General features: G+C 51.4%; 1 protein-coding gene across 1 annotated transcript; it reads right to left on the minus strand.

Moving 5' to 3' along the window:
• Positions 1-1428: 1428 nt before the first annotated feature.
• Positions 1429-18501, minus strand: RHBG (Rh family B glycoprotein). Its single transcript, XM_073008280.1, has 9 exons — positions 18116-18501; positions 8838-9024; positions 7919-8334; positions 5245-5411; positions 4815-4952; positions 4557-4690; positions 3890-4011; positions 1861-1934; positions 1429-1684 (listed from the first exon to the last, which is right to left on the minus strand). Exons 1-9 carry the CDS (start codon positions 18300-18302, stop codon positions 1616-1618), a joined length of 1494 nt encoding a protein of 497 aa, XP_072864381.1. The 5' UTR covers positions 18303-18501; the 3' UTR covers positions 1429-1615.
• Between the last annotated feature and the right edge of the window lie 7052 nt (positions 18502-25553).

Below are 25553 nucleotides of genomic sequence, written 5' to 3' on the forward strand. Positions count from 1 at the left end.
TGACAGTGACCAGGAACCTTTTTGTGATCCCAGCAGTCATCCTTCTGCTTCCACACAAGGGTCTGCTCCCAACACACCTACCCCAGCCAACAATGGGCATGGAGGGCTGTGGAGGAAGGAGAGGAGCTAAAGAGACAGAGGCACAATTGGGCCACATGAGCTGGGATGGCTCCACAGAAGCCTGTTCCTCAACCTCCTTCTCCTCACCCCTGTGCTTGGCCTCTCCAACCAGCCCAGCTCAGTCCCTCCAGCTAAGGTGAGCATGGAGCCTGATGGGGCCACCTTTTGTCCTCATTCCAGGGCTAGGTCCCAGGAATCCTTCCACTTCCTCCTTAGGTTCCTATGTCTGATTGGTCTTGGTTTTAGGGGAGAGATAGCTGTAGTCAGAAGCCTAGAGGACAGGCAGGAGAAGGCGGAGGGGGTCCCAGTCCTTCAGTGTTGGAAAGGGGGCTCCAGTCTACTTGGAGGGATGGATTTCTGCTGGATGAGAGACCTGAAACCCCTGGCATCTGCCTGACATGTAGTGCGGGATAGGAACTCAGAAAAGGCTTATGGCATGAATGCATGAGGACCAGAGCTGAAGCAGACAGGAAGGGGGTTAGGCTGTAGGAAGGAGTTTCATTCTTCATAGAGGACCAAGGAGGAACATAAAGGCGGCATCTTCCGCTTCTGGATTTGGAGCGCCCTCTGGTGGTCAAATGACTTCAGGACAACAGAGGCCCTTGGGTGGGGATCGGGTGGTGTCTTCAACCTTCTCTGCCACAGCCCTAATCCACACAATGATACCCTTGCTAGTCCCCACTCCTCAGTCTTGGGACAGGGACATAAGTGGCAACTAGGTGCTGGCTGCTTCTAGCTTATTGGTGGCCCCTTGGGCTCTGTGGGCACCCTCTTCCTTCTCTGCTCAGAGGCTGCCCGAGTTGAAGGTCAGAGTAGCAGCAGTTCTGGAACAGGAAGAACTCTCTCCCGCAGCCCAAGACATCCTATAACAAAAAAAAATCCTGTTTTCTGGGAGAGAATGAACTCCCTGTGCCTGGAGACAGGCAAGCCTAGGCGGGGCACTGGCCTGGTAGGACATGGCACTGGGGAGGGACTTCCACAGATCAGGAATCAGGCATCTGTCAGCACTAAAGCCCTCTCCTGCCTCTCCAGGAACCTCCAGGAGGTTCTACCATTGTCGGTTAGAAGGTAAGAGGAACTTCTTATGTTCCCAGGGCACAAAGACAAGGAGTCAGAACCCTTAGAGATGGTGGCGTTTATCACCCTCAAACCAGGCCTGGCTCGGGCTTCACTGTAACTGTGTGACATGGGGCCAGTGGATCACTTGGGTGCCTCACTTTGGCCTCTTCTACCCAAGTGCAGGCTGGTAGGGCAGTCGGTTCAGGTAGCTGGTGAGGTTCCCCCTGCCGTACCCAGTTATGGCCCCACTCCCCACCATCTCCCAGCCTCCTGCTGCCCCTCTCCCTGTGGAGATGCTGCCTGTGGAAAGGGGCCTCCTTCTGGCTCATGGCTCCCTTCTTGCAGCCAGAGGAATGGGGGCTCAAAAAGAACTTCCCAGTAGCAGCCAGTCAGCATCTTTGAAAAGGAGCGTGTCCTCTCAGGGGCCAGCAGTGGGTTAGGCCTGAGTATCTGCCTCCTCCACCCTCAGAGGTCTCTGGGCTTCATCTTCATGCTCGCCAGGCACCTGGAAGGCAGGAGTGGGTAGAGGTGAAAGGGTAGCTCCAGGAGCCTGGGAGCCACAGCTCAGGGGTGTACCCCAGAGGAGAAGCAGCAGCAAGGAAGGAAGAAGGCAGCTTGGGCCACGGGAGACAAGGCAGGGAAGGGAGACTCAGAGGGTGTAAGCGCCCAGTGATGTCTCACCTGCCAGTGAACTCGGTCCTCGTAGCACTGGGAGTCTGGGGGGGAGTCCAGAAAGGGTAGCTTCAGCAGGAGCCCTGGTGGTGGTAGGGAAGGATCTGTGAGGCTTCTCTGCCCCCCAACATGGAGGAGGGTGCCACCCAGTGCCATAGGGCACAGGGGTCTAGGAGGCATGAGACCAATATGATGCCTGTGCAGGCAAAAGCAGTATTTGTTGAGTGTCTACTATGTGCCAGGCCCTGTGCAAAGTGCTTAATTAGTCTTGCTTTCCTGAGTAATCACATCAACCCTGCAAGGCCAATATTACCCCGTATTACAAACAAAGAAACAAGACTCAGAGAAGTTAAATAATTTGCTCAAGTGTATGCAGTTGGTAATAGACCAGTTCCTGATTCTATCATGAACCACAGCTGCTGAGCTTTCTGTGGCCTCCCACACAGAAGGGGCACAGAAAATGCTTATTGTGGCCGGGCACAGTGGCTCACACCTGTAATCTCAGCACTTTGGGAGGCTGAGGCAGATGAATCACTTAAAGTCAGGAGTTCAAGACCAGCCTGGCCAATATGGTGAAAGCAAGCCCATCTCTACTAAAAATACAAAAATTAGGAAGGGTGTGGTGGCTCACGCCTGTAATCCCAGCACTTTGGGAGGCCAAGGCAGGTGGATCACCTGAGGTCAGGAGTTCGAGACCAATCTGGCCAACATGGTGAAACCCTGTCTCTACTAAAAATACAAAAATTATCCGGGTGTGGTTGGGGGAGCTTGTAATCCCAGATACTTGGGAGGCTGAGGCAGGAGAATCACTTGAACCCGGGAGGCAGAGGTTGAAGTGAGCTGAGATCGTGCCATTGCACTCCAGCCTGGGCTACAAGAGCGAAACTCCATCTCTCTCTCTATAGATAGAGAGAGAGATAGAGAGAGAGAGAGAGAGAGAGAGATTCGGGCATAGTGGCATGCCACTACTTGGGAGGTTGAGGCAGAAGAATCATTTGAGCCTGGAAGACAGAGGTTGCAGTGAGCTGAGATTGTGCCACTGCACTCCAGCCCATGTGACAGAATAAGACTCTGCCTCAAAAAAAAAAAAAAAAAAAAAGCTTATTGCATTAAAAAGTTATTAAATGAATGAACTAAACCATATTAGAGAATGAAAATCTCCAGGTGGTCGGGCACTGTGGCTCAAGCCTGTAATCCCAGCACTTTGGGAGGCTGATGGGGGCGGATCACCTGAGGTCAGGAGTTCAAGACTAGCCTGGTCAACACGGTGAAACCCCATCTCCAGTAAAAATACAAAAAATTAGCTGGGTGTGTTGGTGCATGCCTGTAATCCCAGCTACTAGGGAGGCTGAGGCAGGAGAATCGCTGGAACCTGGGAGACAGAGGTTGCAATGAGCCGAGATCGTACCACTGCACTTCAGCCTGGGTGACAGAGCAAGATTCCATCAAAAAAAAGAAAAAGAAAGGAAAGAAGAAAAAGGAAGGAAGGAAGGGAGAGAGGAAAGGCGTGAAGGAGGGAGGGAAGGAAGGAAATTTCCAGGTAAGAGCAGAAGGCAGGGGATGCTGAATCAGGTTTTATTTTGAAGGTCAAAAAGACTAAGGCCAAACATGAAGAGGGACTGCCTGACCCAGGGCCATGGGCAGTGTGCCTCTGTGAAAGGTTTTTGCACTGGGATTTGGAGGTGGCAGGCCGTCTCCTCCCCTCCCTGTCCCTGTCCCTGCCCCACATGGCGCAGCCAGCCTCTCCTAGGCTTCAGCCTGAGGTTGGGCTTCCCTCTAGTGGGCAGAGGGAGCAGCACAGGCAAGCACAGACCCGTAAGAGAGGGCCTCGCTCACCCCAGCTGCCCTTGGCACCAGAAAGGAGCAAGCAACTGCATGCACCTCTGTGCCTGCAGGAGGTTGGTTACCCCTTAACCCACAACCCAATCCCTACTTTATGGCACAAAGTAGATGCTCCATAAATATCTATGATTGAATGAATTCATGTCAGGTGTTAGGATCCCATGCCCCTTCCTCTGGAAAATCCAAGGTTACTCACCTCCGAGGCCCCCACCCACAGAGGCAAACATCAGTGTGACAAACAGCCCGAAGAGCTGGAGCATGGCCTGTGACGTGGCACTGCGCTGGCCCTCAGCTATGAGTGGAAACACACTCTCCAGGCTGCAGGGAGACCAGACGGTGGAAAGGCAGTGGTAGGGGGAGAGAGGGATGCAGCACAGAGCCAGGGCTACTCATGGCACTGAAACTCGCACTGGGGGATGCGAAGTGGCCAAGAGGGTCTCGAGGGTGCATGCCAGGCTGAGTCTCACCTCCAGGCCACTGATTAAGCCAGGCCCACAGCCTGGAACACTTTCCCACCCTCGTAGGCCAGCAGACACCTAGGCACCTTTCAAGACTCCATTTGTGGATTGCTCTTGCCCACCCTTGATGTGCAAAAATAGATCCTAAGGGTTATTAACTCTTATTGACCCTTCAGTAACAAGTAACACTCTTGAAGTCATTTGTCCATGACCTTCTGCTGCACTTGATTGAGGACCAGGAGGGCAGTTTCTAGCTTGGTTTTGTTAACTCCAATTTCCTTTGCTCCCAGAATACGGATAAATGAATGAATGAATTCTTTTTTCTTGGTCACACACAAAGAAAGAGAATGGCAGAGGTCGTTCCAGAGGGATGGTGACTGCAGTGCGGGCTGGGAGGAAACTCACCCATCTCCATAAGCTTCATGGGTAGCAAGCCCAGCCACGAGGACCCCCAGGAGGGCCCCCAGGACCCCCGGCATCCCATGGAGGTTGTGGACTCCACATGTGTCTTGGACTTTGAATTTTGATTCAAGGATGGGCTGGAGGGCAGGACAGATCATGAGTCTCCTGTGCCCACTCCCCACCACCTCATCCTGTTGGAGAGGCGGGAGGAAAGGCACCAAAGACTCCATGTTCTGCCCAGGCCCCAAGAGGCATCTATACCGTAAAGAACTTGTACCCCAGCGTGGAGACAGTCCCAGCCAAGAACCCAGCTGCCAGAGCCCCAAAGGGTGTCAGCATCATCTCACTCGAGGTCCCCACCACAACGCCTCCGGCCAGCGCTGCATTTTGGACGTGAACCTAAGGGAAGAGCAAGGTGTCGGAGGTCCTTTCAGATCACCACACCCACAGCAACCCAACCCTACCCACCACAGTGACACCTACTGCTTCTGGAAGTTCCTCTGCCATCTAGCCTCTCAGTCTCCTGCTATCATATCTCCTCCCATTCTGACCCCACAGCCACCAGCACAGATGGAGCCCCTATGCCTATGCCCTTATCTGTTCCCCGGGAGAATCTTTCCTGAGGGTCTCAGACCTCTCCTCCCCGACCCAGGCCACCCCCTCTGCCTCTCTGAAGTCCTCTTCCCCATACCATGTCAAGCCTCCCGTCTTCCCCCACAAGGGCTGACAAGGCAAAGGTGCCGAGGGTGCTGGCAGCCAGGGAGTAGTATGTGTTGAGGGCCGTCCGATGCTGCCCAGCCCCCAGCGCTGTGAGTGCAGAGTTGAAGCTAGGCCAGAAGATCCACAGGAAGATGGTCCCTAGATGGTGGACAGGCAGCGAGAAGAAGGAAGTGGCTCCCATGCAAGGTACAAGTTGTATAACTGCAGGCAAGTCACCTACCCTCAGCAGCCTCAGTTTCCTCATCTGTTCAGTGGGATTGATAATAATAGCACCTTGGGCTGGGCACAGTGGCTCAAGCCTGTAGTCCCAGCACTTTGGGAGGCCGAGGCGGGCAGATCACTTGAGCTTAGGAGTTTGAGACCAGCCTGGACAACATAGTGAAACCCCATCTCTACCAAAAATACAAAAGAATTAGCCGGGCATGGTAGCACATGCCTGTAGTTCCAGCTACTTGGGGGACTGAGGCAGGAGGCTCGCTTGAGCCTGGGAGGCAGAGGTTGCAGTGAGCTGAGATCGTGCCACTATACTCCAGCCTAAGCTGGAGTATAGTGTCCAGAGTACTGCATCTGGCTGGAACATTGGCATTTTTTAAGTATCAAAAAAGGAAAAGAAGGCTGAGCACGGTGGCTCACTCCTATAATCCCAGCACTTTAGGAGGCTCGAGGCGGGTGAATCACAAGGTCAGGGGTTCAAGACCAGCCTGACCAACATGGTGAAACCCCGTCTCTACTAAAAATACAAAAATTAGCCGGGTGTGGTGGCACATGCCTGTCATCCCAGCTACTCAGGAGGCTGAGGCAAGAGAATTGCTTGAACCTGGGAGGCAGAGGTTGCAGTGAGCCGAGATGACGCACTGCACTCCAGCCTGGGAGACAGAGCAAGACTCCATCTCAAAAAAAAAACAAAAACAAAAAAAAGAAAGGAAAGGAAAAAAGGCAAAGGCCATTGCATGTTGGGGACTATGCTGGGTGCTTGATACACATATCAGGAAAACAATGATAACCTCAACCTCTCCTAGAGAGGGTGGACCCTTCAGTGTTTGGGAGAGGCCTCTGTTTGCTGAGTACTGAATGGGCTGGGCCTGTGCATTTTGGGAAAGAACTGGGAGCCCATTTACCCTGCCTTCCTGCATGAGGTTCCCAGGCCTGTCCTGGAGGGATAGATAGAAGGACCCAAAGGACAAGGTGAGGGAGAAGGCTGGGGATCCTGTGGTGTAAGCCAGCGAGGTGGGAGGCTTAGGGACCGCCCCTCAGTCCTGAGTAGTCTGTTGGGTGTGGCTTGTCCCAGCAGCCCCGAAATCTTGAGTAAAATCTCCCACACTCATATTTGCATCCTGTAGGTGGAGCGTTTGTGGGAGAATCCGAGAAGGGGCCTCATTCCTGTCTGGGTTACACTAAAATCCAGGAGCTGGGAGGCAGAGAACTGAGAATGCAAGTCTCCTGAGAACACCTGGAAATCTTGGGGAAGCCTTTGGAATTCAAGGCAAACTTATCTGGGTCTCAAAGGGCAAGGAGGCCTCAGCTGCCGTGGGGTTCTTTGTACTCTGACCCAGCAGTGCTGAACAATCCTAAGCCAGCCTCTCTGTTTCATACAGGAATAGGCACTTCAGTCCCTATTCAATACCTTCTATGAAAAAAATTAAAAATACGGATTTGCCTTCTGTCTGCAGTTATGAAAATAGAGGAACAGAAGCCAAGGTGGAGGCACATGCTTAGAAGCAGGTGGTGGTGGCCGGGCGCGGTGGCTCACGCCTGTAATCCCAGCCCTTTGGGAGGCCGAAGAGGGTGGATCACCTGAGGTCAGGAGTTCGAGACCAGCCTGGCCAACATGGTGAAACCCTGTCTCTACCAAAAATATAAAAAATTAGCCAGGTGTGGTGACACACGCCTGTAATCTCAGCTACTCAGGAGGCTGAGGCAGGAGAATTGCTTGAACCCAATAGGCAGAAGTTGCGGTGAGCTGAGATTGCACCACTGCACTCCAGCCTGGGCAACAGAGCAAGACTCCGTCTCAAAAAATAAAAAAAAATAAAAAAATAAAAAAAGAAGAAGCAGCAGGTGGTGGTGACAGGGCTCCTAGCTCCTATGGGTCCCTGGGGTGACCCAAGACCCTTCCTCTCCTTATCCCTGCCTGAGAGCGCAGGGGCTTCCAGGCATCAGGAATCTCCCGGGAAGAAATATCCTTAGGAGGGGTAAGGCAGCACCAGGGGCCTGCAGAGACTGCCTGTTTGTCGGGAACCAGACACGCAAAGGCCTGGAGGCAAGGGCAGGCAAAAGCTGAGTCTGGCTGGAGCCTGAGCCAGTGAGGAGGGAGGAGGAGGGGCTGACATGGTAGCTGAGGAGGCCACTTTCTAACCTGTGGCTGGTGGGAGCCCTGGAAGGTTTTAAGTAGGGGTGGAGGTGGATTTAGAAAGGACCCAGGGCATATGCATTCCCCAGGGCTGAATTCTAAGAACTTATCATAAAACTGTTGAGAATGATAAGTGCAGATCCCAGAGCTCTCACAACAGAATCCAAATGGGAAGTGAGTGCCCAGGCACAACCCCAGGACTGCAGTCAGCACCACGAGAGACAGTCGCCTCTAGCCGGGATCAGAGGCCTCCAGACCAGCCCCCTGCCCTGCTACTGCACCTCGCAGGCCTCACCCATCATGGCGAAGAGGTCTGAATGGTAGACGGAGCCCTGGCGGTGCTTGCTCTTCTCCAGCTGGGGCCTGTACAGAACGCGCGAAAGGACCAGCCCAAAGTAGGCACCAAAGGTGTGGATAGTCATGGAGCCTCCGGCATCTCTCACCTGGGGAGGTGTGGTGAGGTGGAGAGGCAGCACCCTGCCCCCGCCCCCACGCTCCTGGCTCAGAGGCTGACCTTGACCACCCCCCACCCCCCACTCCATCCCTCCCCGGACTCTCACCCCCAGGAGATGAAGGAGCACAAACTCATTGATGCCAAACAGCACCACTTCCAGCAGGGCCATGAGCAGCAGCTGTGCAGGCCCAGTCTTGCCCAGGACGGCACCAAAGGAGATGAGCACGGCCCCCGCACAAAAGTCAGCGTTGATCATGCTGGGGATGGGGCAGAAGAGGGAGCACAAAAGGGGTGAGGGAGGCTGGCCTCTGGGCTCCTGCCTGGCATGAAGCCAGGGCAGCCTGACTTGGTGGGTGGGGTGGGGGTGGAGTTCTGGAGAAAAGACAAGGAGGTCAAGCTCCTCCCTGGAGTTGGAAGGGATCACCTGGCCCTGTTTGTAGATGAGGAAATCGAGTCTCAAGGAGGTTCTGTGACTTGGCTGACAAAAGCCACACTAGGTGGAGGAACCAGAGCTGTCTACCCTTCTCACAGCTCTTGGGAAACAAGGGCCCTAAAGAATGAGGAGGTGGGGCTGAGTGTGAGGGTCAAGGATGGGAGAGGAAATCAGGCAATAAGGACAGGCAGGACACCTAGAGAAACCAAGTGACACCCAGAATCATGAGTCAGGAAGCAGACTTGAAGGGCAGGGCTAGATCTGGGGCCCATGGGCAGGGGCCCCCCGAGTGAACCTGGGGGAGCAGGGTAGGCGGTGGCTGCCCACCTCTCCACGCCAACATGGATGTGTCCACTGTGGAAGGAGTGGAGAAAACCCTGGACCAGTGTGGACCACTGCAGGGCAAAGGCGGCCAGGAGGAAGGTGAAGCCCACGCTGCTGAAGCCGTAACGCTGCAGGAAGACCATGAGGAAGCCAAAGCCCACGAAGACCATGGCATGCACATCCTGGAAGCCTGCAGTGGACAGGGACAGGTGGGGCACTTGGGGGCTGCTCTAGCCGTAGCCCATAATTCAGTCAGCTACCCTGCCAGTGCCCCTGGCTCTCACCAGCCAGGGCTGCCTTGAGCCGAGCCTATAAAACTCCCCAGGCATGTCAGGGACTCCCAGCTCTGAGCCACCTGCACAGAGCTGGCCAGCTTGGAGCAGTGGGACCCCAACATCCCTGCCGTCCTCATGTCAGAGCAAGGGAGTAAAGCCTTCTGCTCTTCATTTGCCTTATCCCTGGGTCTCTTACAACAGACTGGCTGGAAGTCCAACCTGTGCTCTTTTCTGCTGCAGTCCCTGACTTTCTCCATGCTCAAAATTCTCCCCACTACAGACTTCTTTTCAACATGTCCTCTCTGCTAGAAAGTCCTTCTTCACATCTACCCTCCATCCCTCATACTTCAGAGACTATACCTCTTCCTTTTGAGGATTTTTAAGTTATTATTATTACTAGATGTCTCGTTCTGTCACCCAGGGAAGAGTGCAGTGGCATGATCATAGCTCATTGCAGCCTCAAACTCCTGTACTCAGCCAATCCTCCCACCTTGGCCTCCTAAGACGCTGGGACTACAGGTGAGGCCCACTGTGCCCAGTTATTTTTTTAAAAATTTGGGGGCCCGGCGCGGTGGCTCACGCCTGTAATCCCAGCACTTCAGGAGGCTGAAGCAGGTGGATCACGAGGTCAGGAGATTGAGACCATCCTGGTTAACGCGGTGAAACCCCGTCTCTACTAAACTACAAAACTTAGCTAGGCGTTTTGGCGGGCCCATTTATATAAAACAATAATAATACTCAACTTGGCATGGTGGCAGGCGCCTATAACTACTCAGGAGGCTGAAGCAGAAGGATCACCTGGGCTCAGGAGTCTGAGGCTACAGTGAGCTGAGATCACATCACTGCACTCCAGCCTGGGTTACAGAGTGAGACCCCATCTCTAACAAATAATAACATATAGTAATATTGAAAATGAGGTCGGCCGGGTGCGGGGCGCACGCCTGTAATCCTAGCACTTTGGGAGGCTGAGGTGGGCGGATCATGAGGTCAGGAGATCGAGACCATCCTGGCTAACACGGTGAAACCCCATCTCTACTAAAAATACAAAAAATTAGCGGGCGTGGTGGTGGGCGCCTGTAGTCCCAGCTACTCTGGGAGGCAGAGCTTGCAGTGAGCCAAGATCGCAACACTGCACTCTAGCCTGTACAACAGAGTGAGACTCCATCTAAAAAAAGAAAGAAAATGAGGTATGAGTTAAATGCAAATGCTTTGCTTTAGTTATTAGCTTGTTCTGTAACTGTCCCCCTCCCATCTATTTGTAAACTTGTAAATAAGGTTTGAATCAACCTAGTCTGATGATGTTCAGCCCAACCATCTGGTCCTGTTTTCTTTTGTCTTGGGTCTATGTACATAGTAATACCATGCTATAGTTTTTACTTTAATCAAGAAACACCAGAGAAAGCATGTCATGAGCACTGTTATTGCATTTGTTGTAAATATGTTATTGAGAAATGGGCTATTATCGCCCTAAACCCCAATTTCATAGCTTCATGTAAAAATTTTCTTTCTTTTTTTTAGACAGTCTCACTCTTTCACCCAGGCTGGAGTGCAGTGGTGTGACTCAGCTCACTTCGACTTCCGCCTCCTGGGTTCAAGCGATTCTAGTGCCTCAGCCTCTCCAGTAGCTGGGATTACAGGCATGTACCACCCTGCCTGGCTAATTTTTGTATTTTTCATAGAAGCGGGGCTTAACCATGTTGGCCAGGCTGGTCTCAAACTCCTAATCTCAAGTGATCCACCTGCCTCAGCCTCCCAAATTGTTCAGATGACAGGCATAAGCCACTGCAACCGGCTGTGAAAAATTTCCCTTAGAACTTAGTGCTAAGAAATGTCACTTTCCCCAGGAACCGGTCTGCTTTCCCACCTTCAGGCAGCCAAGGTGCTGCGCACCATGGACCAGGCTCTGGGAATTAACTGTCATCAAGGCAGCCACAGTCCGTACTCTCACAGAGCAAGGAAGACAGGCATGGAAGAGTCAAAGAACTGCATGTGTGAGGCTTCCTTGGCCGCCTGGAGCTCCGAGTTCCACTGGAATCACAACTGGACAACTGTAGGCCCCGTACATGGTTCATTATTTATGTTCTGCTTCTCTCCTTTGCTTTTCTTATACACATGTTTTGGTTGTAAATGACTTCAAGTCTCTTGTAGAAAGAGGTTGATCATAAAGAAAACAAGCCGGGCACGGTGGCTAACGCCCGTAATCCCAGCACTTTGGGAGGCCTAGGCGGGCAGATCACAAGGTCAAGAGATCGAGACCATCCTGGCCAACATGGTGAAACCCCATGTCTACTAAAAATACAAAAATTAACTGGGCATGGTGGCATGTGCCTGTAGTCCCAGCTACTCGGGAGGCCGAGACAGGAGAATCACTTGAACCCAGGAGGCGGAGGTTGCAGTGAGCCAAGATAGCGCCATTGCACTCCAGCCTGTCAACAGAGCGGATTCCATGTCAAAAAAAAAGGAAAAGAAAAAAAATTATGCTCCCCTTTTTTTGGTGGAATCTGATGAGGCACCGACAAGTCAGAAAATAATTGTTGAACTTTATTTATTTTTGTAGAGATGTCAGTCTCACTATGTTACTGCCCAGGCTGCTCTCAAACTCCTAGCCTCAAGCAATCCTCTCACCTCAGCCTCAAGAGTAGCTGGGATTGCAGGCATGAGCCACCACACCTGGCTCAATTACTGAACTTTAGAATGCAATAAATAACTTTGAGAGAAGTATGATTTTATGCTTTGTGTGTGTGTGTGTGTCATATGCATGGGCAGATAGGAAATGAGTTAGCAAGGCCCTGGAAGAGGGCTGGATACGTGCTGAAATTAGAGGTCTGAGGCCGGGCACAGTGGCTCACGCCTGTAATCCCAGCGCTTTGGGAGGCTGAGGTGGGTGGATCACCTGGGGTCAAGAGTTCAAGACCAGCCTGGCCAACATGGCGAAACCCCACCTCTACTAAAAATATAAAAATTAGCCAGGTGTGGTTGTTCACACCTGTAATCCCAGCTACTAGGAAGGCTGAGGCAATAGAATCGCTTGACCCAGGAGGTAGAGGTTACAGTGAGCCAAGATAGTGCCATTGCACTCCAGCCTGGGCAACAAGAGCGAAACTGTGTCTCCAAAAAAAAAAGAAATTAGAGAGGTCTGCAGCTACCAACCCTGCACTGCTTCTCCAGACCTACCCACTCCCCAAATCATCCAGATCCTAAAACAGTAACAGATGAATGGATAAAGAAAATGTGGTATACTGGCCGGGCGCGGTGGCTCAAGCCTGTAATCCCAGCACTTTGGGAGGCCGAGACGGGCGGATCACGAGGTCAGGAGATCGAGACCATCCTGGCTAACCCGGTGAAACCCCGTCTCTACTAAAAAAATACAAAAAACTAGCCGGGCGAGGTGGCGGGCGCCTGTAGTCCCAGCTACTCGGGAGGCTGAGGCAGGAGAATGGCGTGAACCTGGGAGGCGGAGCTTGCAGTGAGCAGAGATCCGGCCACTGCACTCCAGCCTGGGCGACAGAGCGAGACTCCATCTCAAAAAAAAAAAAAAAAAAAGAAAGAAAATGTGGTATATATACACCGTGGGATACTATTCAGCCATAAAAAAGAATGGAATTCTGGCTAGGCGAGGTGGCTCATGCCTGTAATTCCAGCACTTTGGGAGACCGAGGCAGGCAGACCTGAGTTCGGGAGTTCGAGACCAGCCTGACCAACATGGAGAAACCTCATTTCTACTAAAAATACAAAATTAGCCAGGTGTAGTGGCAGGCACCTGTAATCCCAATTACTCAGGAGGCTGAGGCAGAAGAATCACTTGAACCTGGGAGGCAGAGATTGCAGTGAGCCGAGATCGTGCCATTGCACTCCAGCCTGGGCAACAAGAGTGCACTCCATCTCAAAAAAAAAAAAAAAAAAAAAGGAATCCTGTCATTCCTGGTAACATGGATGGAACTGGAGGACTTTATAAGTGAAATAAGCCAGGAATGGAAAGCTAAACACTGCATGTTCTCACTCATATGTGGAAGTTAAAAAAAAGTTGCTCTCATAGAAGTAAAAAGTAGAACAAAGGATAATAAAGACAGAAGAGTAGGGGGAAAGGGGAATAGGGAAAGATTGTTAAAGGATACAAAATTACAGCCAATTACATCTAAGATAGAAGGAATAAGGTATAGATCTAGTGATCTATACCCAGTGATCCCCAACCTTTTTGGAATCCGGGACCTGTTTCCTGGAAGGTAATTTTTCCACAAATGGTTGGGGGGTGGGAGATGGTTTCGGATTGATACTGTTCCATCTCAGATCATCAGGCATTAGATTCTCATAAGGAGTGCACAACCGAGATCCCTCACATGCACAGTTCGCAGTAGGGTTCGCACTCCTATAAGAATCTAATGCCACCATGATCTAACAGGAGACAGAGCTCAGGCAGTAATATTCACTTGCCTCCTGCTGTGCAACCCCGGTCCTAACCAGCCTAGGAGTTGAGGACCTTATAGCACTGTAGAGTGACTACAGTTAACAATAATATATTCTATCATTTCAAACAGGAGGAGGATACGGAATGTTCCCAACGCAAATAAATGATAAACATTTGAGATGATGGGGAAAAAAAGGGAGGGGAAGCATCACTTAAAACTCAGCCCGCACCCTAAGTTCTTTTAGCCTCACCGCTGGCTGCTTTTCTCCTTGTGCAAAAAGTAAAGAGAATCCATGTCTATTCTAGTGCTCAAGGACAGCAAGATAAGGAAGGGTGCTAGGTCGAAGGGCTCCTGACCATTACATGCCAAAACCAGTCCAGAACTTGTGTGGTATAAGTGTTTACATCTCCCACCCCAGGTTTGTTGGGAATCAAAACTCAAGGCTCTGACCTTTCAACTAGAGTCTAAACATCAAGAAATCTCCTTCTCTGGGAACATTCCACAATGAGAAATTCTTTTTGGGCTCTGAGAGGTGAGGGGCTGTTCCAGTTGGAGGTGGAGGAAAAAGATAAGGCAACCTCTCAACATCCCCTTTAGAGGATGCCTGTGCGGGTGGGATGGAGTCTGATGCCCACCCCGCCCCACCTCCACCAAACCCATGCACTTTTTAATTTTTTTGAGACAGAATCTTGCTCTGTTGTCCAGGCTTGAGTGCGGTGGTGCCATCACAACTCACTGCAGCCTCAACCTCCTGGGTTCAAGCAATTTTCCCTCCTCAGCCTCCAGAGTAGCTAGAACTACAGGTGCTTGTTACCACATTGGGCTAATTTTATTTTTTATAGAGAAGAGGGCTCACTTTGTTTGTTGCCCAGGCTGGTCTCAAATTCCTGGCTTCAAGCAGTCCTCTCACCTCGGCTTCCCAAAGTGCTGGGATAACAGCATGAACCACAGTGCCCAGCCCCAAGCACCTTTGACTGGAGAGAAGATAAAGCTCTCCAAAGCCACCTATTACTCTCCCTCCTTCTCTTACTGCCTCTCTGCAATCCAGCTAGATAAATCCTAGACCAGATAAGATTATGGGAGAAGATAGCTGTTAAAGCTGGGGCTTTGGCATCTAGCAGAGCTTGATTTAAATTCTAGGTCTGGCCAGGCCTGGTGTCTCATGCCTGTAATCCAAGCACTTTAGGAGGCTGAGGCAGGAGCATTGCTTGAGCCTGGGAGGTGGAAGCTACAGTGAACCGTGATCATGCCACTGCACTCCAGCCTGGGTGACAGAGTGAGACCCTGTTTCAATCAATCAGTTAATTCCAGGACTCCCTGCCTCCTTCTGATCCTATGACCTTGGCCAAGCCTCTGAGCCTGTCTTCTCATCTGTAAAGTATGGATATTAAATATGATAAGCAAGAAGAAGCAGGGGGAGCTGAGGGGGCCATCTACCCCAACTTCCCCACCATTCATCCCGCCTGTCTCTAGGAGACAGTAGGGCTGTGTTCTCTCTCCTGGAAGAGATCACAAGCCAATCTGGTCCTTGTCACATCCTTCATCCCCCATCTCTTCCAGGAAGATCCTGATTCCATCTATCCTAAATCCCTCTCTCTGCAAGTAAGGTCTGTGAGACGTATAAAAATAAGAACCTGTCCATGTTTTTTCAGAACGCTTTCTCATATTTGCTTCTGTGGCCCTTTAGCAATGGCTCTTTCCCCTTCTTTGTTATTTTTCCACCACTTGCTTTCTGGAAGAAGAGGCTTGTAGTGTAGGGGGAAGGACACAGATGGGGAATCAAGAGACCTGGTTCTAGCCTGGCTCTTCTGTAACTTGCTGTGTGACTTGGCCAGGTCACATGACCTCTCTGGCTCACTCTCAACATCTGAGTGGGTGAACCAGATGGGTTCTCAGGATCCTTCCAGCAAAGAAAACAGACGGACCCTCAGACTAGCCATGTCTTGGCATTGGCCGGTCCTGGAGCTCAGCAACAGCCGCACAACTCCCTTTCATCTCCTGAATCAAAGGGCAGTGGCTACACCTCCCTCTGGCCCTGACCCCTTCCCTTGGGCACAGGGACAGATGAGGACCCGGCTCATCAAAGCCCCAGGCTCTAGGGACCTTACACCTCCCTCCTGCCCAACCTTCCCCCACAACAGTATCCAAGTCCACAGGAATGGAAACCTAGGGCAAAAAAAGAAGTAGGAATCCCACCTGTTATATCTCCCTTATTGCAATTCAGAGATGAAATACCGTATGTCTGAGGAGAGCCTACCGTTGCAGCACAGGGGCAAGAGGCTGGACTCCAGGGAGGCTTTGTAATAAGGAGGGCTTCGAGGAGAGAAGCAAGTCAGGGGTTCGTGGCAAGCAGCCAGGTCAGACCCTTACACAACAGCTTACTTCTGTCAGACTCTGGACTGCTCCCTCCCAACTCTTTATCCTTCTTTTCTAGCCAGGATTGTGGATGAAATATGGGGAGGGAGGAGCTGTAGCCCCTTCTGCCTAGGGTGGGTGGGGGATCTGGTGTTTCATGCCCAAGTCCAAGTTTCCACCTCACCCTCTATATCCGCAGCGTTTTGAGCTTCATTTTGTTGGGTCTAGAACAGGGTGAGGTGGGGATAGCCTGCCATCAGCTCTGCATACAGAAAGTAGGGTAATAGGGCCAGGTGCAGTGGCTCACGCCTGTAATCCCAGCACTTTGGGAGGCCAAGGCGGGTGGATCACCTGAGGTCAGGAGTTCAAGACCAGCCTGGCCAACATGGCGAAACCTTGTCTCTACTAAAAATACAAAACTTAGCTAGGCGTTTTGGTGGGCGCCTGTAATCCCAGCTTCTCAGGAGGCTGAGGAGGGTGATTTGCTTGAACCTGGGAGGTGAAGGTTGCAGTGAACCGGGATCATGCCATTGCACTCCAGCCTGGGCAACAGAGTAAGACTCTGTCTCAAAAAGAAAAAAAAAAAAACAAGAGAGAGAAAAAGGAAGTAGGGTAATGACAGCTGGAAATTTTTAACAGGAGACTCTCACACTCTAGGCCTTGTTTGAATGTATCTCCTTTAAACTGAGGCATCCTTTTTCCCCTTGCTCAGATGGGAAAAACTGAGGCTTGGAGATGACCTGCCCAAGCACTTGTGATAAATTCTGGGAGATCTGGTGCTCTTGGTCCCAGCTGCCTAGGGTATAAATGGCAAGACAGGGTCCCCAACCTTTGAAGGAGAGGCTCTATTCCCATGGGGCCAAGGGTGGGGGTGGGCGGTTAACTCTCTCTCTATCGAAACTTTTCAGCAGGCAGGTGACTTGGGCAAAAAGCTTAGGATGCCTGAGTTCTAGTTCCAGCTCTGCCACTCACCTGATGGGTGATAGTGAACAACTCACAACCCCTCTGAGACTCAGCTTCCCCCTCTGTGAAATGGGCTAATGACCCTACCATGCTTCCTGCCAAGTCTGGGGGCTGCTGCTCTGTGATTAGCAGGTAGAGAGTGCCTCATTTTCTTTCTTTTTGTCTTTCTTTCTTTCTTTCTTTCTTTCTTTCTTTCTTTCTTTTTTTTTTTTTTTGAGACAGAGTTTCATTCTGTTGTCGCCCAGGCTGGAGTGCAGTGGTGCAATCTCGGCTCACTGCAACCTCGCAACCTGCACTTCCCCGGTTCAAGTGATTCTCCTGCCTCAGCCTCCCAAGTAGCCACGATTACAGGCGCCCACCACCACGCCCGGCTAATTTTTTGTTTATTTTGTTTTGTTTTCGAGATGGAGTCTGGCTCTGTCACCCATGCTGAAGTGCAGTGGCATGATCCTGACTCACTGCAACCTCCATCTCCCAAATTCAAGAGATTCTCCTGCCTCAGCCTCCCAAGTAGCTGGGACTACAGGTGCCCACCACCACACCCGGCTAAATTTTTGTGTTTTTAGTAGAGATGGGGATTTCACCATGTTGGCCAGACTGGCCTTAAACTCCTGACCTCAGATGATCTACCTGCCTCAGCCTCCCAAAATGCTGGGATTACAGGTGTGAGCCACCACGACTGGCCAGTTGTCTCATTTTCTCTTTGTCTCTGAAAGGACCAGCTTTGAGGGACTGGGGAAGAAATGCCTGATCCCAACTGGTCTTGGCTGCCTACATGTGTGGGCGATTCATACCCAACACCTGCCATTATGACCTCTCACAACCCCACTCTTACCTTCCCTGCCCAGCAGGATTCTCTTTCCCATGCTCAGGGTGGAGCCCCTAGGAAAGGCAGTCTTGAACAGCCCGGCAAAGCCCAACTAGGCCAACTGAGAGTGGGACAAGGGGATGGTTAAAGCTGGGGCTCTAGATCTGGCTTCCAATCCCAACTCCCCCACTTGTGACTATGTGACCCTGAATCAGCCACTTAACCAAGCCTCAGTTTCCCCACCTTTGTCTATCTCATAGACTAAGTGAGATAATGTATATGTACCAGCACGGTACCCTGGATCATAGCAGGCACTAGTGAAAGGGTGAGATTTTAAACCCAGAGCCTCTCCACCTCAGAGCGAGATGGCTGCCCAGCTAAATGGGGGCACCCAAATGCTCCCTCCCAAGACGCCGGAGGGTCTTTGCAAAGCTTGGGTTCTTTGCTTCCCGCGCGCCCTCACCCCGCACTCACTTGGGTAGCGAAAGTAAAATTCATTGTCCGCGTTACTGTGGTTGCCCCGGTGCCAGAGGGCAGCGTCGGTTTTGTGGTTGTAGCGGACAAAGACAGCAAAGAGAACGGCAGTGGCGCCCTGGAGGAAGAGGCACAGCAGGGGAAGTTGCAGTCGCCGGCCCGCGGCGCGGCTGGGAGACCCGGCCATAGGTCTGGGCTGCGATCTAGGCTAGCGCTCGCAGGCTCTGGCAGACAATCTCCGGCGGCAGGGCAGGTTTCGCGGAGCCCCGCCCACAGAGGCCCTGCCCACGGAGGCCCCGCCCTCACCTGCCGCAGGCCCAGGGCCCCGGGGACCAGGAGCAGGGCGTCGGGGGGTCCTGGACCCTCGGCCCGAGGTGGGGCCAAGACTTGGGGAAGGGAGTCGCACAGTCCTGGCGCTGACCCTAGCACTGTTACGGTGCCAGGTCCTTGGACGTGACCCTGGAAAGGCACCATGTGTTCTGCCCTGATAGGCACAGCTGTGGGACCTGGGAGTGGGAGAACCCGCACCCTCATACATGATGTTACTTTAGAGTGTCTCCCAAGGAATAAGTGGCCCTTAAAAATCCTGGTCTGGGCCGGGCGCGATGGCTCAGGCCTGTAATCCCAGCACTTTGGGAGGCTGGGTTGGGTGGATCACTTGAGGTCAGGAATTGGAGACCAGCTAGGCCAACATAGTGAAACCCTGTCTCTACTAAAAATAAAATAAATAAATAAATTAATTAATTAAATTAAATTAAATTAGTTCGGCATGGTGGCAGTGCTCCTGTAGTCCCAGCTACTCGGGAGGCTGAGGCAGGAGGATCTCTTGAACCCAGAAGGTGGAGGTTGCAGTGAGACCAGATCGTGCTACTGCACTCCAGAGTGGGCAACAGAGCAAGACTCTGTCAAAAAAAAAAATAAAATAAATAAAAATAAAAAAATAACCTTGGTCTGGCCCCTCTAGGGTTAATACAAGAGAGAGTTTAGGGGTTACTCAATCTTTTCCCTACTGAAAAAGCAGAGGTGGAGAACAGAGATAAACAATGCTCTTCAGGCACTGATGATTAATCAGGCTGGGGAGTCTGGGCCTCTGCAGTGGAGTCCCTTACACTGCTCGAAGTGGTGTAAGGTAAGGGACTCTTCCGTTTCCTACCCCCAATCTGTACCACACCACAGGGAAGCAGGCCGGGCAGGGGCCACACTGACACCCGGGTTCCCTGCGTGCCCACTGTGGATGTGAGAGAGCCTGGGCTGCCTCTGCCGCTGCAGTGGAGGGAGGCTGAATGCAACGAGGGCTTCTCAATTCCAAGTCCAGAGTTGCTCATTACCCAAGCAAGATTGGCATCCACTGGGGGCCCAGTAGACAGACATGGAGGAGACAGACATTTATTGAACACTTACTGTGAGGCAGGCTTTGGAGATGAACCAGATAGCCCCTCCCTCCAGGAGCCACTGTCTGGTGTGGAGACAGACACTTAGGAGGAAATTTGATTACCAGTGGGATAAGCGACCAACCCAGAGAAGAACAGAGATTGCAGGGGCCCAAGAGGAGAGGCTGCAGAGGCCCCAGGGATGGGGTAAAGGAGGGGACTGAGATGGAGAATAGCTTCCTGAGAAGGTAATGAATATATGAAGGTGATCTGGAAGGACAATCTATGAATTGGACAAGTGAAGAAGGAAGAGGAGATAATTACAAGAAGTGGGACCAACATAGACCGAGCCTGGCAGTGTAAGCATCCAATGTGTTCAGGAACTGAGGCTGGGAGAGGCTGGGGGCAGTGCTGGGAAGGCCCTGAAGGCCCTGCTAAGGCACAGAGCCTCTACTCAGTAGGTTCTGGGCCACTGAAGGGCTCTAAATAGGTGTGGAACCCTGGCACTATTGGTTCTGACACGTGACACCTCCACAGGGTGAAGGCAAGTGTTCCACAGGGCTGGTGGGAGGGGAGGCTCTCTCTCTATGCTGCCGCCCATCCCAGGCCAGCCTGTCTGAGGGAGCCATTGTGTGGAAGGAGCCCGTGGGTGTCTGTAATGGTGTCCCAAACCCCAGTCCCAAGGGAAAGCTGCCACTCCCATGAATATGGCCTAGGTCCCTGGGGGCCAGCCTCCCCCCAGAACAGATGCAGGGTAGGGCTCCTTCTCAGGAATGGGCAGGGATGGGGTCAACAGTAGAGTCCCTAACCTCTTCCTTTTCTTTCCTGCTGTCCCTTCCCCAGCTCACTTCTCTCTACCTCCCCTTAGGGGCTCCAGCCTCTGGCACAGAGTGGACTCTGGAGGACAGTTGGATTCTAGGTATCCAGTTTCCCTAACTCAGGTGCCAGCCAGGGGTCAGACTCTGGGTGGCAGACTCTGGTAGCACTGCTTTCTGGTAGAGGGCTTTCTGGCCCTCAGTGGCCTCTGTCCCAGAGAGACTCTCTGTCCCTACTTGCTCAGCAGGAAGCTTGTTTTCTAGCCCTTCCTGGGGCAAGGGGTATATCAGGTCAGCATCCTTTGTATAATAATTCTGCATCTGGAGGCTCCACCCAGGTCCAGCCTTCTGCCCCAAGACACTGCCTGAGTCCTGTTTGGGAGTGGGGGGTTGCTCAGGGCTGTCCAAGCAGGGACTGGACAGGCCCTGGGATGGGAAGAGCCTTCAAAAGCTGCAAACCAGGGAAAACAAGGAGGATTAGGCTGGGCCTTCCCAGCATCTTCTGGGAACTGCCTCCCTGATTCCAGCCTCTTCCACCTCTTTGTCACCTGTTGTAGCCCTTAGTCTCTTTTAATTCCTCTGGGTCTCTGATTCTCTCTCCTCTGTTGCTCATTCATTCACTCAACAAATACTCATTTAGCACCAACCCTGGGCCAGGTCTGGGGCTACAACCTCATGTTCTAGTCAAGGTATAAAACAGGGCTCGGTCCTGGGGCCCTCTGCCTGGCAGGTGTTAACCTCTTCGTTGCTGGATTATGGGGAGATGTAAAGGAACTCCCCCCTGCCGGCCCAGGAGAGCTGGGCCAGTCTCTGGAGGGTACACTTAGAGACCTTTGGGCAACAGCTACTTGCCAACTTGAATGAGATAATCTTGATATTTCAACAGCTAGTGAGCACCAGCTTAGCTGGTATCAGCCCTGGTCCAGAAGACAGCAAGACCCTGACAGCCCTCCCCTGGGAAGGTCCCCTCCCTGGCTCCCCCACCTGTCTGAGGACTTCCCTGCCAGGCTGCCACCTTAGAGGATCTTAGAGGACCCCCTGGCCCACCACCTACCAAACACTATGGAGAGGCTTAGTTTATGGTTTCCTTTTGGATTGTGAAGTGATGTCAAGCCGTTGGTCCTCCCCCTGCCTTCTCTGGCCCTGGTGGTTCTGATGGAATGGTGAGGGCTTCATCTCTCACTCCTCCTTCCACTCCAGGCCTCCTCTGAGAAGCCCCTGACTCCACCATCAGCTGTCATTTGCCTGGCCTGAAGTCTGTCCCATCTTTGACCTTCCATCTCCAGATTCCAGCTGTGACCAGCTGAGTGCCAGAAGGGTGGCCAAGGGGAACCGGTGTCTGCTGCCTGCCCTGGCCCAGATTGGCCAGTTTGTCCCTGGGGACCAAGTATTTGAGGTTACTGAGTAACTTGGGATTGCTCAGAGCTGATTTCTACCAGGGTCAACTCCTCCCAATCTCCTGCTCTCTTGGCTCAGGAATCCCCAAAGCCACTTGGCCCCTTTAGTTCCATGGAGCCACCCCTAATGTTTATATTGGAAAGAGAGAAAAATAGCAAAGCACCAGAGTCAATAAGGCTCTTGTTAATCCATTTATTCATTCATTCATCCATCCATCCATCCATCCATCACATCTTTACTGTATGACTTTGGGCAAGTAATTGAACCCTCTTTGAGTCTCATTTTTCTTATCTGTAGGAGTAATAACATAGTTCCTTTGTGGAAGTATAAGGGTTCCAAATAAGTGATGTAGATCACTGGCATTTTTGTAAGCATTCAACAGATGTGCTGATTATTATTGTTCTGATTGGCTGAGCAGGAAGGGCAAATGGGTGGCTGGCTCCAATACAGTACGGGGTGATAGTGTCTCTGATAGGAACAGATGGAGAGGGCAGGCAGAGTCTTGATGCATTCTCCTGTCATTGACTGGAGGGAGGTGGCAGCAGGGGCTAGGGGCCTAGGATAGGCACATTCAGGAAGGACCATCAGACCAGCAGCCCCAATGACATAATAACTTTTTTTTTCTTTTTGAGACTGGGTGTCACTCTGTCACCCAGGTTGAAGGGCAGTGGTACAATCACAACTTGGCTTACTGCAGCCTCAATATCCTGGGTTCAAGTGATCCTCTCACTTTCAGCCTCCCAAGCGAGTAGCTGGGACTGCAGGTGCAAGCCACCCTGCTGGGCTAATTTTTGTATTTTTTGTAGAGATGGGGTTTTTCCATGTTGCCCAGGCTGGTCTTGAACTCATGAGCTCAAATGATCCTCCTATCTTAGCCTCCCCAAGTGCTGCAATTATGTGCCCAGTCCATAACAACTCTCGAACAGATGAGATTTGGAAGAAGACAAAGTCTTCCTTCATTTAACAAACGTGTTGAGTGAGCACCTACTGTGTGCCAGACACTGTGCTAGGCACTGGGCATCCAGTGGAACAAGATATAACCCCTGCTATACATCATCTCTACCCAGGGCCTGGCAAGAGACCTGGCACAGCAGGGTAGGAAGAGACAGGATGGAGATGATGAGATGGGTCCTCAAGGTCTGGCAAGAACTGTTGGCCCTGAGCAGCTTGTGGCTGGAACATGAGCAGTGCGAAGGGCATGCTGGGAGGGGGGCAGCTGGGCCAGGGCACCCAGGGTGCAGGGAGGAGCAGGGACTTCACAGTGAGGACTATGGGGAGCAACTAAGGGGTCAACAGCAGACAAGTCATATGATCCGATTTGTTATGTTAAAGTCCTGGCTGCCTGGGGACGATGGGCTGTAGGAGCCAGTGGAAGCAGGTTACCAGTCAAGAGGCCACTGCGATAACCCAGGCAAGAGCAGATGGTCATGGTAACAGTGGCGAAGAGAAGTAGTCAGGTTCTGGATGTATTTGGAAGGTAGGAGGTACATCCTGTTGGATTTACTGAAGGATTAGGTAGGAGGGTGAGAGACAAAGGACTGCTGATTGGACCAGACTGTGTCTCTCCAAAGTTCATGTGGAAGCTCTAACCCCAATGTGATGGTAATTAGAGATGGGGCCTTTGGGAGGTGACTGGGTTTAGATGAGGTCCCAAGGGTGGCTCTCGTGATGGGATTAGTGCCCTTATAAGAAGAGACACCAGAGAGCTTGTGCACACTCGCTCTCCCTCTCTCCCTCTCCACCCCACCTCATTCTCTATCTCTGTCTCTCTCTGCCATGTGAGGACACAGCAAGAAGGTGGCTGTCTACAAGCTAGGAAGAGGGCCCTCAGCAGAACCATCCTGGCTGACCATGTGGGCACTCCGATCTTGGACTTCCAGCCTCCAGAACTGTGAGAAAATAAATTTATGTTGTTTAAGCCCCCCAGCCTATGGTACAGTCATGCACTGCATAATGATATTTTGTCCAACAAGAAACTATTATATATGACAGTGGTCCCATAAGATTGTAATGAAGCTGAAAAATTCCTACACCTGGCATTTACCCTACTAAATGATACTTCTTATCATTCTCTTAGCTTATGTTTCTTCTACTTATTAAAAAGAAGGTTAACCGTAAATAGGCTCAGACAGGTCCTTCAGGAGGTATCCAGAAGGTGGCATTGTTATCACAGGAGATGAGCGCTCCGTGTGTGTGTTACTGTCCCTGAAGACCTTCCAGTGTGTCAAGATGTGGAAGTGGCAGCCTGGCCAACATGGCGAAACCTCATCTCTACTAAAAATATAAAAATTAGCCAGGCGTGGTAGCATGTGCCTATAATACCAGCTACTCAGGAGGCTGAGACAGGAGAATCATTTGAACCCAGGAGGCAGAGGTTGCAGTGAGCCAAGATCGTGCCGTTGCACTCCAGCCTGGGCAACAAGAGTGAAACTGCATCTCAAAAAAAAAAAAAAAATGTTGAGATGAAAGACAGTGATATTGACAATCCTAACTCTGTGCAGACCTAGGCTAATGTGTGTGTTTGTGTCTTTTTTAACAAAAAGTCTTTAAAATTAAAACAAAATAAGTAGGAAAAAGCATAGAATGAGGATATAAAGAAAAAATATTTTGTGCAGCTATACAATGTGATTGTGTTTTAAGCTAAGTGTTATTACAAAAGAGTCAAAAAAGGCCAGGCGCGGTGGCTCACGCCTGTAATCCCAGCACTTTGGGAGGCTGAGGTAGGCAGACCACGAGGTCAAGATTGAAACCATCCTGGCCAACATGGTGAAACCCCGTCTCTACTAAAAATACAAAAATTAGCTGGGCGTGGTGTCGCATGTCTGTAGTCCCAGCTACTCAATAGTCTGAGTCAGGAGAATCGCTTGAACCCGGGAGGTTGCAGTGAGCTGAGATCATGCCAGGCTGGCAACAGAGCCAGACTCTGCCTCAAAAAAAAAAAAAAAAAAAAAAAAAGAGTAAAAAAGTTTTTTAAAATTTGCCAGGTGCAGTGGCTCATGCCTGTAATCCCAGAGCTTTGGGAAGCCGAGGCAGGAGGATCTCTCAAGCCCAGGAATTCAAGATCAGCCTGGACAAAACAGGGAAACAGTCTCTACAAAAAGTGAAATAGACAGGCATGGTGGCACACTCCAGTGGCCCCAGCTACTCAGGAGGCTGAGGTGGGAGGATCACCCAGCCTGGGAGGTTGAGGATGCAGTGAGCCATGATCGCACTACTGCACTCCAGACTGGGTGGCAGAGCAAGACCCTGTCTCAAAAAAATGTATAAAAAGTTTTTAAAAGTTAAAAAAATTGCTGGGCGCGGTGGCTCACACCTGTAATCCCAGCACTTTGGGAGGCCAAGGCAGGTGGATCACAAGGTCAGGAGATCAAGACCATTCTGTCTAACACAGTGAAACCTCGTCTCTACTAAAAATACAAAAAATTAGCTGGGCATGGTGGCAGGCGCCTATAGTCCCAGCTACTTGGGAGGCTGAGGCAGGAGAATGGCGTGAACCCAGGAGGTGGAGCTTGCAGTGAGCCGAGATTGTGCCACCGCACTCCAGCCTGGGTGACAGCAAGACTCCATCTCAAAAAAAAAAAAAAAAAAAAAATAGGCTGGGCGCAGTGGCTCATGCCTGTAATCCCAGTAATTTGGAAGGCTGAGACAGGAGGACTGCTTGAGTCCAGAAGTTAGAGACCAGCCTGGGCAACGGTGCAAAACCCAGTCTCTAAAAAAAAATTTTTTTTAATTAGCCAGGCCAAAAAAAAAAAAAAAAAAATTAGCCAAGCATGGTAGTGCACACCTGTAGTCTCAGCTACTCAGGTGAAATGATTGCTTGAGTTCAGGAGGTCAAGGATTCAGTAAGCCATGATC

This window comes from Chlorocebus sabaeus, chromosome 20 (genome assembly GCF_047675955.1).
Source record: "Chlorocebus sabaeus isolate Y175 chromosome 20, mChlSab1.0.hap1, whole genome shotgun sequence".
NCBI lineage: Eukaryota > Metazoa > Chordata > Mammalia > Primates > Cercopithecidae > Chlorocebus > Chlorocebus sabaeus.